General features: G+C 37.7%; 1 protein-coding gene across 1 annotated transcript in view; it reads left to right on the forward strand.

Moving 5' to 3' along the window:
- Positions 1-563: 563 nt before the first annotated feature.
- Positions 564-13,057, forward strand: part of slc27a6 (solute carrier family 27 member 6) — a 91,034-nt gene continuing 78,540 nt past the window's right edge. The window contains exon 1 of the mRNA XM_061980729.2: positions 564-1,135. Coding sequence (XP_061836713.2) covers positions 652-1,135 — 484 coding nt within the window. The 5' untranslated portion in view covers positions 564-651. The remainder of the gene's footprint in view (positions 1,136-13,057) is intronic.

Genomic DNA, 13,057 nt, shown 5'->3' on the forward strand with positions numbered 1-13,057 from the left:
GTTTTTGGTTGATTGATTGAGACTTTTATTAGTAGGTTGCACAGTGAAGTACATATTCCGTACAATTGACCACTAAATGGTAACACCCGGATAAGTTTTTTAACTTGTTTATGTCGGGGTTTATTCATGATACAGATATATACTATCAGATATATACTATCATCATAATACAGTCATCACACAAGATCATCACATTGAATTATTTACATAACGGCGATGAAAAGGACATTTACGCCACTGTTCGAACGTGTTCATGTCTCCTACATGCTGTTTCTTTACTTTGTTTACTTCTGGGAGTTAAACCGACAAGTTTCCTTCTTATTGTAGGTACAACCGGAAGTAGTTTCATTTTTTAAAAATGCATCAGCGTTAACGGTAGCGGTTCAACACAACTATTACATCATGTATTTCTTCGCAAGCATGCAAACTATCTCGTAATTCATCAATTATTAATACGTGTTTATGACGCCTACGCAGGATAGCGGTACTTTATTTTGACCACAGTATTTCCGGTATTGCGACCCAACATCACGCTTTGACCACTTGTAGCCGGGTGACGTCACGTTGACAGTTTGTTTGTCACGATGAGTACGTAGGTGCGGACGAGTAAGGGACGAGGCGTCTTCCCCGTCCTCCGCGCCAACAGATACCATGCTCTTTTTGGGCTGGTTCTCAGCCCTGGCCATGGCTCTTTTCTCGCTTCATATTTTGCAGGCACTTTGTTTTCCGTACTTTTGGAAAGATTTCGTCTTCCTGTTGAGTGTGGTTCGATACGGCGTGCGGCTGGAGCTGTTCAAGTTAACCTCCAGGGTGTGCACCGTGCTGGACAGGTTCATCCAGCAGGCTCACCGCATCCCCAACAAGGCTTTTGTCATATACGAAGGACGCACCTTCACCTATAAGGACGTGGAGCTGCGCAGCAACAGGTTGGCCAATGTTTTCCTCCACAAACTCGACGTGAGGAAAGGCGACTGCGTTGCCTTGCTCATGAACAACGAGCCCGACTTCATCTGCGTCTGGTTCGCCTTGGCGAAACTCGGCTGCTCGGTGGCGTTTCTCAACACCAACATCAAGTCGAGATCTTTGCTTCATTGCTTCAGCTGCTGTGGAGCCAAAACCATGATAGTTGGCGCAGGTAAATCCATCCTCTTATATCTTATGTCATTGTGGTTGTGGAAAGTAGGTCATTATTTGGAAACAATTTGTCAGTATAAACAAGTATCAAATTAACATAGTTGAATATTACTTAGACATACAACGTCTCCTAAGGCAGAGGAGTATTATAAATTATACAGTAACAAATGTGTCCGCATCATCCAACTCACTGCGTCATTAGCATAAAGGGGAATTGTGCCTATAATTTTTAAATTCTTATGAGAGAAAAGAACACAAATGCCATTTTTTGTGCATTCAAACTTGTAAATAAACTACAAAACCCAAAACCAGTGAAGTTGGCATGTTGTGTAATTCGTAAATTAAAACAGAATACAATGATTTGCAAATCCTTTTCAACTTATATTTAATTGAATAGACTGCAAAGACAAGATATTTAATATTCGAACTGAGAAACTTATTTTTTGGCAAATACCGTATTTATCGGAGTATAAGTCGCTCCGGAATATAAGTCGCACCGGCCGAAAATGCATAATAAAGAAGAAAAAAAACCATATATAAGTCGCACTGGAGTATAAGTCGCATTTTTGGGGGAAATTTATTTGATAAAACCCAACACCAAGAATAGACATTTGAAAGGCAATTTAAAATAAATAAAGAACAGTGAACAACAGGCTGAATAAGTGTACGTTATATGACGCATAAATAACCAACTGAGAACGTGCCTGGTATGTTAACGTAACATATTATGGAAAGAGTCATTCAAATAACTATAACATATAGAACATGCTATACGTTTACCAAACAATCTGTCACTCCTAATCGCTAAATCCGATGAAATCTTACACGTCTCGTCTCTTACGTGAATGAGCTAAATAATATTATTTGATATTTTACGGTAATGTGTTAATAATTTCACACATAAGTCGCTCCTGAGTATAAGTTGCACCCCTGGCCAAACTATGAAAAAAACTGCGACTTATAGTCCGAAAAATACGGTTATCATTAACTTAGAATTTAATGGCAGCAACACATTGCAAAAAAAAATGACACAGGGGCATTTTTACTACTGTGTTACATGGCATTTCCTTTGAACAACACTCAGTAAACGTTTGGGAACTGAGGAGACCAATTTTTGTAGCTTTTCAGGTGGAATTCTTTCCCATTCTTGCTTGATGTACAGCTTAAGTTGTTCAACAGTCCGGGGTCTCCCTTGTGGTATCTTACGCTTCATAATGCGCCACACATTTTCAATGGGAGACAGGTCTGGATTACAAGCAGGCCAGACTAGTTCCTGCACTCTTTTACTATAAAGCCACGCTGTTGTAACACGTGCAGAATGTGGCTTGGCATTGTTTTGCTGAAATAAGCAGGGGCGTCTATGAAAAAGACGTTGCTTGGATGGCAACATATGTTGCTCCAAAACCTGTATGTACCTTTCAGCATTAATGGTGCCTTCACAGATGTGTAAGTTACCCATGTCTTGGGCACTAATACACCCCCATACCATCATAGATGCTGGCTTTTGAACTTTGCCATTGTTCTTTTCCTCTTTGGTCCGGAGAACACGACGTCCACATTTTCCAAAAACAATTTGAAATGTGGACTCATCAGACTACAGAACTACTTTTCCACTTTGCATCAGTCCATCTTAGATGAGCTCGGGGCCGAGCGAAGCCGGCGGTGTTTCTGGGTGTTGTTGATAAATGGCTTTCACTTTGCATAGTAGAGTTTTGACTTGCACTTACAGATGTTAACTGTAGTTACTGACAGTGGTTTTCTGAAAATTTCCTGAGCCCATGTGATATCCTTTACACACTGATGTCATTTTTTGATGCAGTGCCGCCTGAGGGATCAAATTTCACGGGTTTGCCACTTATGTGCAGGGATTTCTCCAGATTCTCTGAACCTTTTGATGATATTACGGACCGTAGATGGTGAAATCCCTAAATTCCTTGCAATAGCTTGTTGTGAAATGTTGTTCTTAAACGGTTCGACAATTTGGTCACGCATTTGTTCACAAAGTGGTGACCCTCGCCCCATCCTTGTTTATGAATCACTGGGCATTTCATGGAAGCTGCTTTTATACCCAATCATGGCACCCACCTGTTACCAATTAGCCTGTTTACCTGTGGGATATTTCAAATAAGTGTTTGATGAGCATTCCCTCAACTTTCTCAGTCTTTTTTGCCACTTGTGCCAGATTTTTTGAAACATGTTGCAGGCATCAAATTCCAAATGAGCTAATATTTGCAAAAAATAACGTTTCTTAGTTCGAACTTTAAGTATCTTGTGCATTCAATTGAATATAGATTGAAAAGGATTTGAAAATGATTGTGTTCTGTTTTAACTGAAGATTTACACAACGTGCCAACTTTACTTGGTTTTGGGTTTTGTAAAAGTCCGCTAACAATGAAGCCAATGGGACCCATGATGTCATTGCGCCTATTTCGACCATACAACCCAATAAATAACAATCAAAGTGCCAAAAATACTTCATTTACATGTAATATTAACCAAATATTAGCATTATTGTTATTATTAGAGCTAATGTTAAGGACTCAGGCTTAGTGGCACATTGTCACAGAGAGGTAACTTCCTTATGCTGCTATATTGACCCCATCAGCTGGTGATCTGCTTTCTCGCCTCCATCCATTCATCCATTTTCTACCACTTGTCTTTTTCGGGGTCGCGGGGGGTCGCTGGAGCCTATCTCAGCTGCATTCGGGCGGAAGGCGGCGTACACCCTGGACAAGTCGCCACCTCATCGCAAGGCCAACACAGATAGACAGACAACATTCACACTCACATTCACACACCAGGGCCTCGTGATAGTTTATTATAGATTATAAATCATGCCTCTCACCTGGATAGTAAAATGATGTGGACATAAACCGACAAGTTGGTACATTTTGACAGCCAATTTAGACCCGGAAATGGCAAAAAAGACCCAGAAAGACACTTCGCTAGGATTATGAGTTATTCTTCATCTGAACAGGAATATATCAACATTTTAAGATTATATCAGTAAGAGCAGACATTGTACAGTAAGTGAATAGTTTATTATGTTTGTTGGCTTTAATGAAGTCTGCAGTTAGTAGTAATCAGTGATGTTGAAAAAAAAAAAGCGAACGTTGTAATGCGTTTTTGAAATTATTGCACCGCGTGTGTTTAAAATGACTAAAATACATAAATAATATATGTTATTATGCATGTGCCTGTTACTACATTTTACATATACATAGTGTGTGCATACAACAATGATGGAAGTGTTTGGATGCTCCATTTTAAGCTTATTTTTGTTGGCATTTATTGACTAGTTCGAATGCATAAAACAGAAAAACAAATGTGTTCTTGTCTTACATAAGGACTGTGAATAATAGGCAAATTTCCCCAAAAAGTGCGGCTCCCCTTATGCGTAATGAATTATTGTGGTTTGGCCTGGGCCGATAACACATTTTGCCTGACGATATATTGACCTACAAATTATTGCCGATAAACCACGTTATTGCCAACTTTATTTTGAGACCAAATTAAACACTGATTAAATAATAATACATAATGCAAGTATACACTTTCAAATGCAACTTGTGTTTCTCGTATATTTTCCCATTTTAATTAGAATGTAAACTTTAAAATATCCAAGTTACATAAAACAAACAAATAATACAAATAAAATATACCTTGTTAGCAAAATGTTGCACTTGATTAAAAATCACAACCAAAAATATTTTATTCATGTTATGTAATTCTGTCCTACTTAAACAGTTTCTTTTCTGTGCTGTTAATACCCATCTTGACTAACTAGCAGAGGTGGGACCAAGTCATTGTTTTGCAAGTCACAAGTAAGTCTCAAGTCTTTGCCCTCAAGTCCGAGTCAAGTCCCGAGTCAAGACAGGCAAGCCCCGAGTCAAGTCCAAAGTCAAGACTGGAAAGTCTCAAGTCAAGTCCTAAGTCCTGCATTTTGAGTTTCGAGTCCTTTCAAGTCCTTTTAACCACAGACTAATATATTAACACAGATTGTGTATGCTTTTCAAACGCTGTATTTATTTATTAAAACAAGTGCATTTTAAATTGCAGGAAAGAAAATTGTGCTGACATTGCACTTTATAATAGCACTATTAACCAGTCATTTTAAACATTAACTCATTCCTTTACAGAACAAACACATTGAAAAATAAAGTGCAAATGTACTTATTTGTACAAAAGTGTTAACATTGATAAAACATGACATATACGTGAACATAACAAAAAAGTTGTACTTTTTATATGTCAGGGCCCTATGCTGCATTGCATTTGCAAAAGACCAAATTAGCCAAGAGTCTGTCAGTCATTTGTGCATGATGGGGGCGTAGTATGATGCCACCATGGCTGAAAACTCGCTCCACTGGAGCACTGGAGGCAGGCACTGCCAAGACTCTCATGGCCACTCGGAACAGTGAAGGAAGAGTCTTCATGTTCAATGCCCAGAACAAAAGGGGGGAGAGAGTTGTTTTGGTTGGTGCACTACTTGTAAGTGTATCTTGTGTTTTTTATGTTGATTTAATTAAAAAAAAAAAAAAAAAAAAAAAAAAATATTTCTTGTGCGGCCCGATACCAATCGATCCACGGACCAGTTGTTGGGGACCACTGAGGTAAACAACCAACAGTATGTCAGAAAGCTAGCTAAAACGGTACACATATTCATAATATAGTATACATTTTAACTGACCTTTATTTTACTATTTTTGTCTTTTTTTAGGTGGCTAAAATACGCGGTGCTGCTGACCGCCGTCTAACGTTATGTGTGATATATTGACTAACGTAACCCTGCTTAAAAAAAAATCACTGAACAAAAAGTATGAATAAGGTAGTGAACTGCAACAGATTCCCGTGTTTGCAATAACGTTATAACGTTAGCAGTGAGTTTACAGCCTCACTGATTTAACTACACAGCAAATAAAAGTCACGTTACTTAGCCAATAAACGTTATCTTACATTCAAAACTTACCGTTCTTTGTGCAACTTCAAATGCCGGACGAAGTTGGAAGTTGTTGCCTCTCCATCAGTAATTTTCGAACCGCATGTGTTGCATACTGCAAACCGTTTTGTGTTGACCACCTCGTAATTTTTATACCCAAACAAAATTATTTTAGGTATCATTTTTTGTTCACTGGCGTGTGGTTTGGACATGTCTTCTTCGTTGGTTGTCCTGCAATTTGATTGGATGAATGCTGTGTGATGAAAACAAAGTAGATCTAATTTGATTGGCTGTTGTACTGAGAGCACACCAGCTGACACACGCAAGGCTGATAGACAAGTACACAATGAAAAATACGGAGCGCTCCCGAATAACTTTTTCATCTTTGGGTTTTGGGGAAAGTAGCAAGTCATGTCAAGTCATGTCAATTCAAAAGGATCAAGTCCAAGTGAAGTCACAAGTCATTGATGTTAAAGTCTAAGTCGAGTTGCAAGTCTTTTTACATTTTGTCAAGTCGAGTCTAAAGTCATCAAATTCATGACTCGAGTCTGACTCGAGTCCAAGTCATGTGACTCGAGTCCACACCTCTGCTAACTAGGTTAATAAAAGTGCCACTGACTGTTTACAGTACAGTTGTCATTCACTTCAATTTCAGTTAATTTCGCTCAAAAATGAATATATCTATGTGTATATTTTAACCGGAAAATATATTGAGATAAATATCGAGTTTAAGTAAAAATATATATCGAGATATACTTTTTCGTCTATATCGCCCAGCCCTGCTAAATGTCAGGGATTTTACAGCGGTTATCATTATTACTGTTTATGTACTGTACATATGGTACAAAGGCCCACAGCTGCTGCAAAGAGTGACCACTCTGCCCCTTGCAGCCCATAAACACACATGCACTTAGCGGGTATCGAGGCTGGCAAACTTACCAAGTTAATTTTCATTTATCGTTTGATTAACTGACTTATCGAATATCAGCCCAAGTCAATTTGCGGACACTCGGTGTCGCCAAAAAAACCCCAATCACCACTCCACTTAAATTTAAAAACGGAATAAATTGCGATGTTATAAAAAAAACAAAAAAAACATTGCATCAGATTGCGATTGTATGACTTTGTTGTCAGTATTTAAGTGATCTTTGTAGGGGTCCCAATATTGATATTGGTTTGATATTAGCAAAAGAAACAAGTATCAGGATATATCAGCATGCATCTAAACTCCGGTATAAGCGCTCCGTTACCAGCAGTCCTACTTGTGGAAAGCTGGACAGACAGATAACATCTAGATGTCCGCCAGTAAGCACATACGGTTGGTCTTTTCTCATATTTTTGTCAAGTCATTTACAAAAGGTAAAATTGTAAGCTTTTGACTACTTGGAGCGAGCAGCTACACAACAGCTAAGCAGCATTACGGTGGTATCTGTCGTGGGGAATTTTTTAATTTTATAACCCGGTGCGCCTATTGTACGGAATCATTTGGTTGTGCTTACCGACCTCGAAGCTATTTTATTTGGTACCGTATTTTTCGGACTATAAGTCACAGTTTTTTTCATAGTTTGGCAAGGGGTGCGACTTATACTCAGGAGCGACTTATGTGTGAAATTATTAACACATTACCGTAAAATATCAAATAATATTATTTAGCTCATTCATGTAAGAGACTAGACGTATAAGATTTCATGGGATTTAGCGATTAGGAGTGACAGATTGTTTGGTAAACGTATAGCATGTTCTATATGTTATAGATATTTGAATGACTCTTACAATAATATGTTACGTTAACATACCAGGCACGTTCTCAGTTGGTTATTTATGCCTCATATAACGTACACTCACGTATTGTTTGTTGTTCACTATTCTTTATTTATTTTAAATTGCCTTTCAAATGTCTATTCTTGGTTTTGGGTTTTATCAAATAAATTTCCCCCAAAAATGCGACTTATACTCCAGTGCGACTTATATATATGTTTTTTCCCTTCTTTATTATGTATGCATTTTCGGCCGGTGCGTCTTATACTCCGGAGCGACTTATACTCCGGAGCGACTTATACTCCGGAAAATACGGTACATGGTGAAATTATAAATGTGACCAGTAGATGGCAGTCACACATAAGAGATACGTGTAGACTGCAATATAATGGCAGTCACACATAAGAGATACATGTAGACTGCAATATGACTCAAGTAAACAACTCCAAAATTTCATACGTTCCATTGAAAATATAGAACATTACACACGGCGCTCAAAAATCTTATCAAAATGTTTTAGTACGACTTTGATAATCTATGAAGCCGCACCGCTTGATGGATTGTACTGTGCTTTAACATACGAGTATTGTTATGGTGTGTGGATAAAGTAAGACATATTATCTGCCGTTTTGCTTTGCAATATTATGCGAAAGCACCTTTTCTTACCTTCTGGTACCTTCTGATCTGTATTTGGGATCTGCATAAATCCTGAAAATTTGCGCGCGTCTGCCTTTGTAGTCCGTGCCGATTTCGTAGTCGATAAGCTTCTTCTTTTTCTCTATCTTCTTGTTATGTGACATTCATCCTCTGCTGTTGCCATTTCTAATACAAAGTAGTGTAAAGTTCTTACTTATATTTGTCAGTAAACTCGCCCTGAAAGCGCTAAAACATACCGGTGTACTGAGTTATCATTATTCACCCAAGGAACTTTAGTTATTAGAGAGTTCCGGTCGTACGGTTTTTCACAGGACACATTCCGGCGTTGTTGTTGCACTTGTGAGCCACGGATGATGAGATGCTGCTCCGTTATTTATTTAAGTAAAGTCTCAATGTCATTAAAACAGTTAGCTCCATCTTTTGACACTTCTTCCAACCCCGTCCTTGCACGCTACACCTCTACAACAAAGATGACGGAGAAAAGACGCTGCCGAAGGTGAGCCACGTAAATAAGACCGCCCACAAAACGGCGCATCATGAAGCGACTGTCAGAAAGCGGCTTGAAGATGATATGTAAAACATAATCCACTTATCATGCCGTCCCCAATTCTGTTTTTGAAGTGACCGGTTAGTAACCCTAATTTATTGTCATGTATAGTATCAAGATTGAGAAAACAATTAACCAGATTGCTAAAATTACTTAAATCGGGTGAAGAACTGTCTTAACGGCTTATTTTAAAAAGTACTTTCAAGAAATTTTGTACAGTAGCTTAAATGTTCCGCCCCCGCTAAAGTCTGTTGCTAGTTTAGCAGATAGATAACAGGTTGTCAATAAACACTCATGCTTTTTAAAGTATTTTTACCCTAAAACTGGACACGCAGAAGTACAAATGTTAATATTGCTTACATGAGATGCAAAATAACTTGTATGTGACATTCCAACATAAATGAAAGGCATTAAAAGAAAAGTGCTAGCCTGATGCTAATTTACATCAGTTTTGCTACATGTTACTGGTTAGCATTGGCAATTCTATTGAGCGATGTCAACACCTCTGAATAGGACAATCAAATACACAACTAAGATACACATTATTAGTACAAGTACTTACAGGCAAACACTTTGCAGGGCTCATCAAAGAACAAGACTTGTACATTCAGCTTAATGGAAGTACAGTCGTCCCTCATTTATTGCGACTAGTTGGTTCCAGGCCTGACTGGTGAACTTCTGCCACTTTTAATAATAAAAGCTTAAAAAAATAGTTTACAACCTTTTAAAAAAGTTTTTTTTAAACATAATTAGAGCCCTCTAAACATGAAATAACCCCCATATAGTCACCTTTACACTTGTTTCACCCAATATAGTAGCCTCGAGTGTGTCCTACTGTAGATTACAGTACTCACTGGTAGCCCAAAGCATCCTCCAAGCGTCATTGCTATGGCCGTTGCCCGGCTACTGCGACATCACCACTAAGTGGAAATACTTCATCACATCCTGGGTAATTCCTCTAAGTCAGAACTGGGCTTCCATGTGAAACCACGGGCATAAATTGTTCTGCCACAAGTCTGTCAACTTGGCATTCGCAGCTATCACCATTAGCCCTGTTGTTAGCATTCCGTGTTGTTAGTATTGCTAGTATTATAGAGAAATAGAAGGCGCTTATTGATTATAGCGCGGACTATAATGGCGGACTCGCGCAAACCACTTTGGGTAAATGTATACCATATATGGAGTTAGCCGCTGACATCACAGGGCAGAAAACGTCACATGTCAGTTCAAATTCCAAACAGCTCGTTTAGAGGAACTATCAAGGAAGGCAATGTTGTTTTATAAATATCTCCGCAATGCCTCCACGGTTTGATTTAAAAATTTTTAGGATTTATGCAGATTACAAATACACAAAAACGGGTACAAATAGGTAAGAAAGTTGGTTTTGGCCGCTTTAAGTGGCATGCTCGTAGTGGTTCACCTCACGTCTTGTCTTTTGATATTGTTAGCATCTAAGACTAAACCAAAGTAGAGAGGTGTTATTGATGAAGCAAAAGGTTGAACATTAAGTGCTTAAAAAAGTTGTTCAGCCAAATGTTGGTCAACTTGATTGTCGTAAAGTTAGGGCTAAAACTAGTGTTGTTTTTTGCATGGTTCACTCTTATCTTTATAGATCGCCATGATATAATAATAGGAAAAAACAAAAAGACTGCACTGTAATACATGAAGTACACTTAACTGAACACTTAATATAGGCCACAGGTGTCAAACTCAAGGCCCAGGGGGCCAAATCTGGCCCGCCACATTATTTTATGTGGCCCGCGAAAGCCTGGAAATAATATGCGTTAATAAAATGCTTAATCTTTTCTTACTAAATATATTTGTTTTTCCCTTTTGACATTAAAATCATGTACTGCATGTAATTGTATATCTTTTGAAAATTCAATATTATCAGAATCAAAATGATATATTATGTATTCCAAAAATATTTTTGGTTAAAATAAAGATAAATATTGTACTTAAATATATGCTTGACTTATGATTTCAAAACAAATGATCCATCAAATTGTAGACTGTAAAATTGACAATAGATTTTACGGTTAAATTCCACCGACTGAGTTTTTCACCGTAAAATCAACTTTGGTACTGTTTTTTTAAGACACTAAAACATTACAAAAATAAACAAAAAAAACATTAAAACAACAAGATTTTACAGTAAAAAAAAAAACCTGGCAGGTCTGTTGCTTGAATTTTACTGCTAAAAACAGTGGTATTGTTTTGCCATTCCATTAATTACATTTTTTTATATGCTGTAAAAAACCCCCACTGATTTTACTGTAACATTCTGGTGACTGAGCTGCCAGTTTTTAAAGTAAAATTTAAGTATTTTTTTGCATCTTATGTAAAAAAAAATATATTGTAAATGTATTATATATACATGTATATTCACATATTACTCATTGTTAAAAACGGCCTTCTGAGGGCAACCACAACTGCAAGGTGGCACTCAATGAAAACAAGTTTGACACCCCTGATTTAGGCCAAACATATCAGAATATGCTATAAAGAATAATAAATCCGCCTTGTAGTGAAGTTCCAATATTTGGAGCACATTGGGGCTGTATACAACTCTCGGACTATGGCAACACCCTTTGGACAAACTGCACTGAATGCATACTTGCAAATGAGACTCGGAAGTGCAAGAAAACTATCAATACAAGAAATGAACGCAACTCCTGCAGATCTGACCTGATTCTCTATGAGAACAAGAGAACACCATCTGTTCTATGATATCTTAAATCTCTACCATGTTTAAGATTAATACATACTTTATTGATCCTGAGGGAAACTCAAGTTTCAAGTGTAGCTGACAGATTTTACAGGTAATTTGGTCAAGAAACATAAAAGAAGGAACAAATATTAAAGGATTTAAAAAAAACTGAACACAACTATATAATACTATATACCCGGTAGTACATTCATGTACCTCTGCGTGTTCAACAATGGTACAGAAGTGGCACAGACTAACTAAAGTAAACTGAACTGAACATTGGGTTGCTGCTGTCCTGGTTTCACCAGAATTGTGTTAATAGGAATTACTATGCTCCAGCCATGTGACCGTTACTCAACCAAGTAAGCATGATGTTGGTTAAGAATACTGTCCTCACAACGCCCTTGTGAGCGGGAGGATCCATGGAACAGCGTGAATAGAGAACATTAGTTATTTGTGGTAATAAACTATATCAGTTTAGCACACTGTTGTAGATCAACTTACTGTTTTTAAGCTTTGCAAACAAGATTTGCAAGTGGAGGACATGCGGGTTTAAATACATCGCTTTGAGTAATGTGTGTGTCTTTTGAATGCGTTTGCACTGAGAAGTATGACATAATCCAGTGAACTCTCAGTACCCAAACAAACAAAAAAAAGTTTATTATTGTACCAAAGCAAGAAAGAAAAAAACCCTATACCAGGGGTCGGCAACCCAAAACGTTGAAAGAGCCATATTGGACCAAAAATACAAAAAACAAATCTGTCTGGAGCCGCAAAAAATGAAAAGCTGTATATAAGTCTTATAATGAAGGCAACACATGACGTAAGTGTCTATATTAGCTATAATAGCCTACTATCAAAATGACTGTGTCGCAGGCTGAGGCAAATCTTCGTTGACAGAAATGTTGAAATGTAATATTTATACTACACATTTTTACATTAGAAACCATTAGTAAATCAGAGGCTACTCAGAAGGTGAGATATCTCCTGGAAATTACTGGCTTTTAATGGCCAAAGGCAAAGGTATAGATGTGTGTGTCCAAGTTAAAGGAAATGGCAGGCTGTCTTTTAATAGATTTATTACAATCTTTGGCAAGCTAGGTCATGTTTGCTGTGGTCTGGAACAACATGGCACAACTATCAGAATAACAGCCAATGTTACATACAGATAATGTGTCATGAGACATGCAAAACTAAATTATATACAAAGAGGATCAAAGTAAAGGATATTAAATGAGGCATAATGATGCAATATGTACATACAGCTAGCCTAAATAACATGTTAGCATTGATTAGCTTGCAGTCATGCACT

This window comes from Nerophis lumbriciformis, linkage group LG20, assembly GCF_033978685.3.
Source record: "Nerophis lumbriciformis linkage group LG20, RoL_Nlum_v2.1, whole genome shotgun sequence".
NCBI classification, from domain to species: Eukaryota; Metazoa; Chordata; class Actinopteri; order Syngnathiformes; family Syngnathidae; genus Nerophis; species Nerophis lumbriciformis.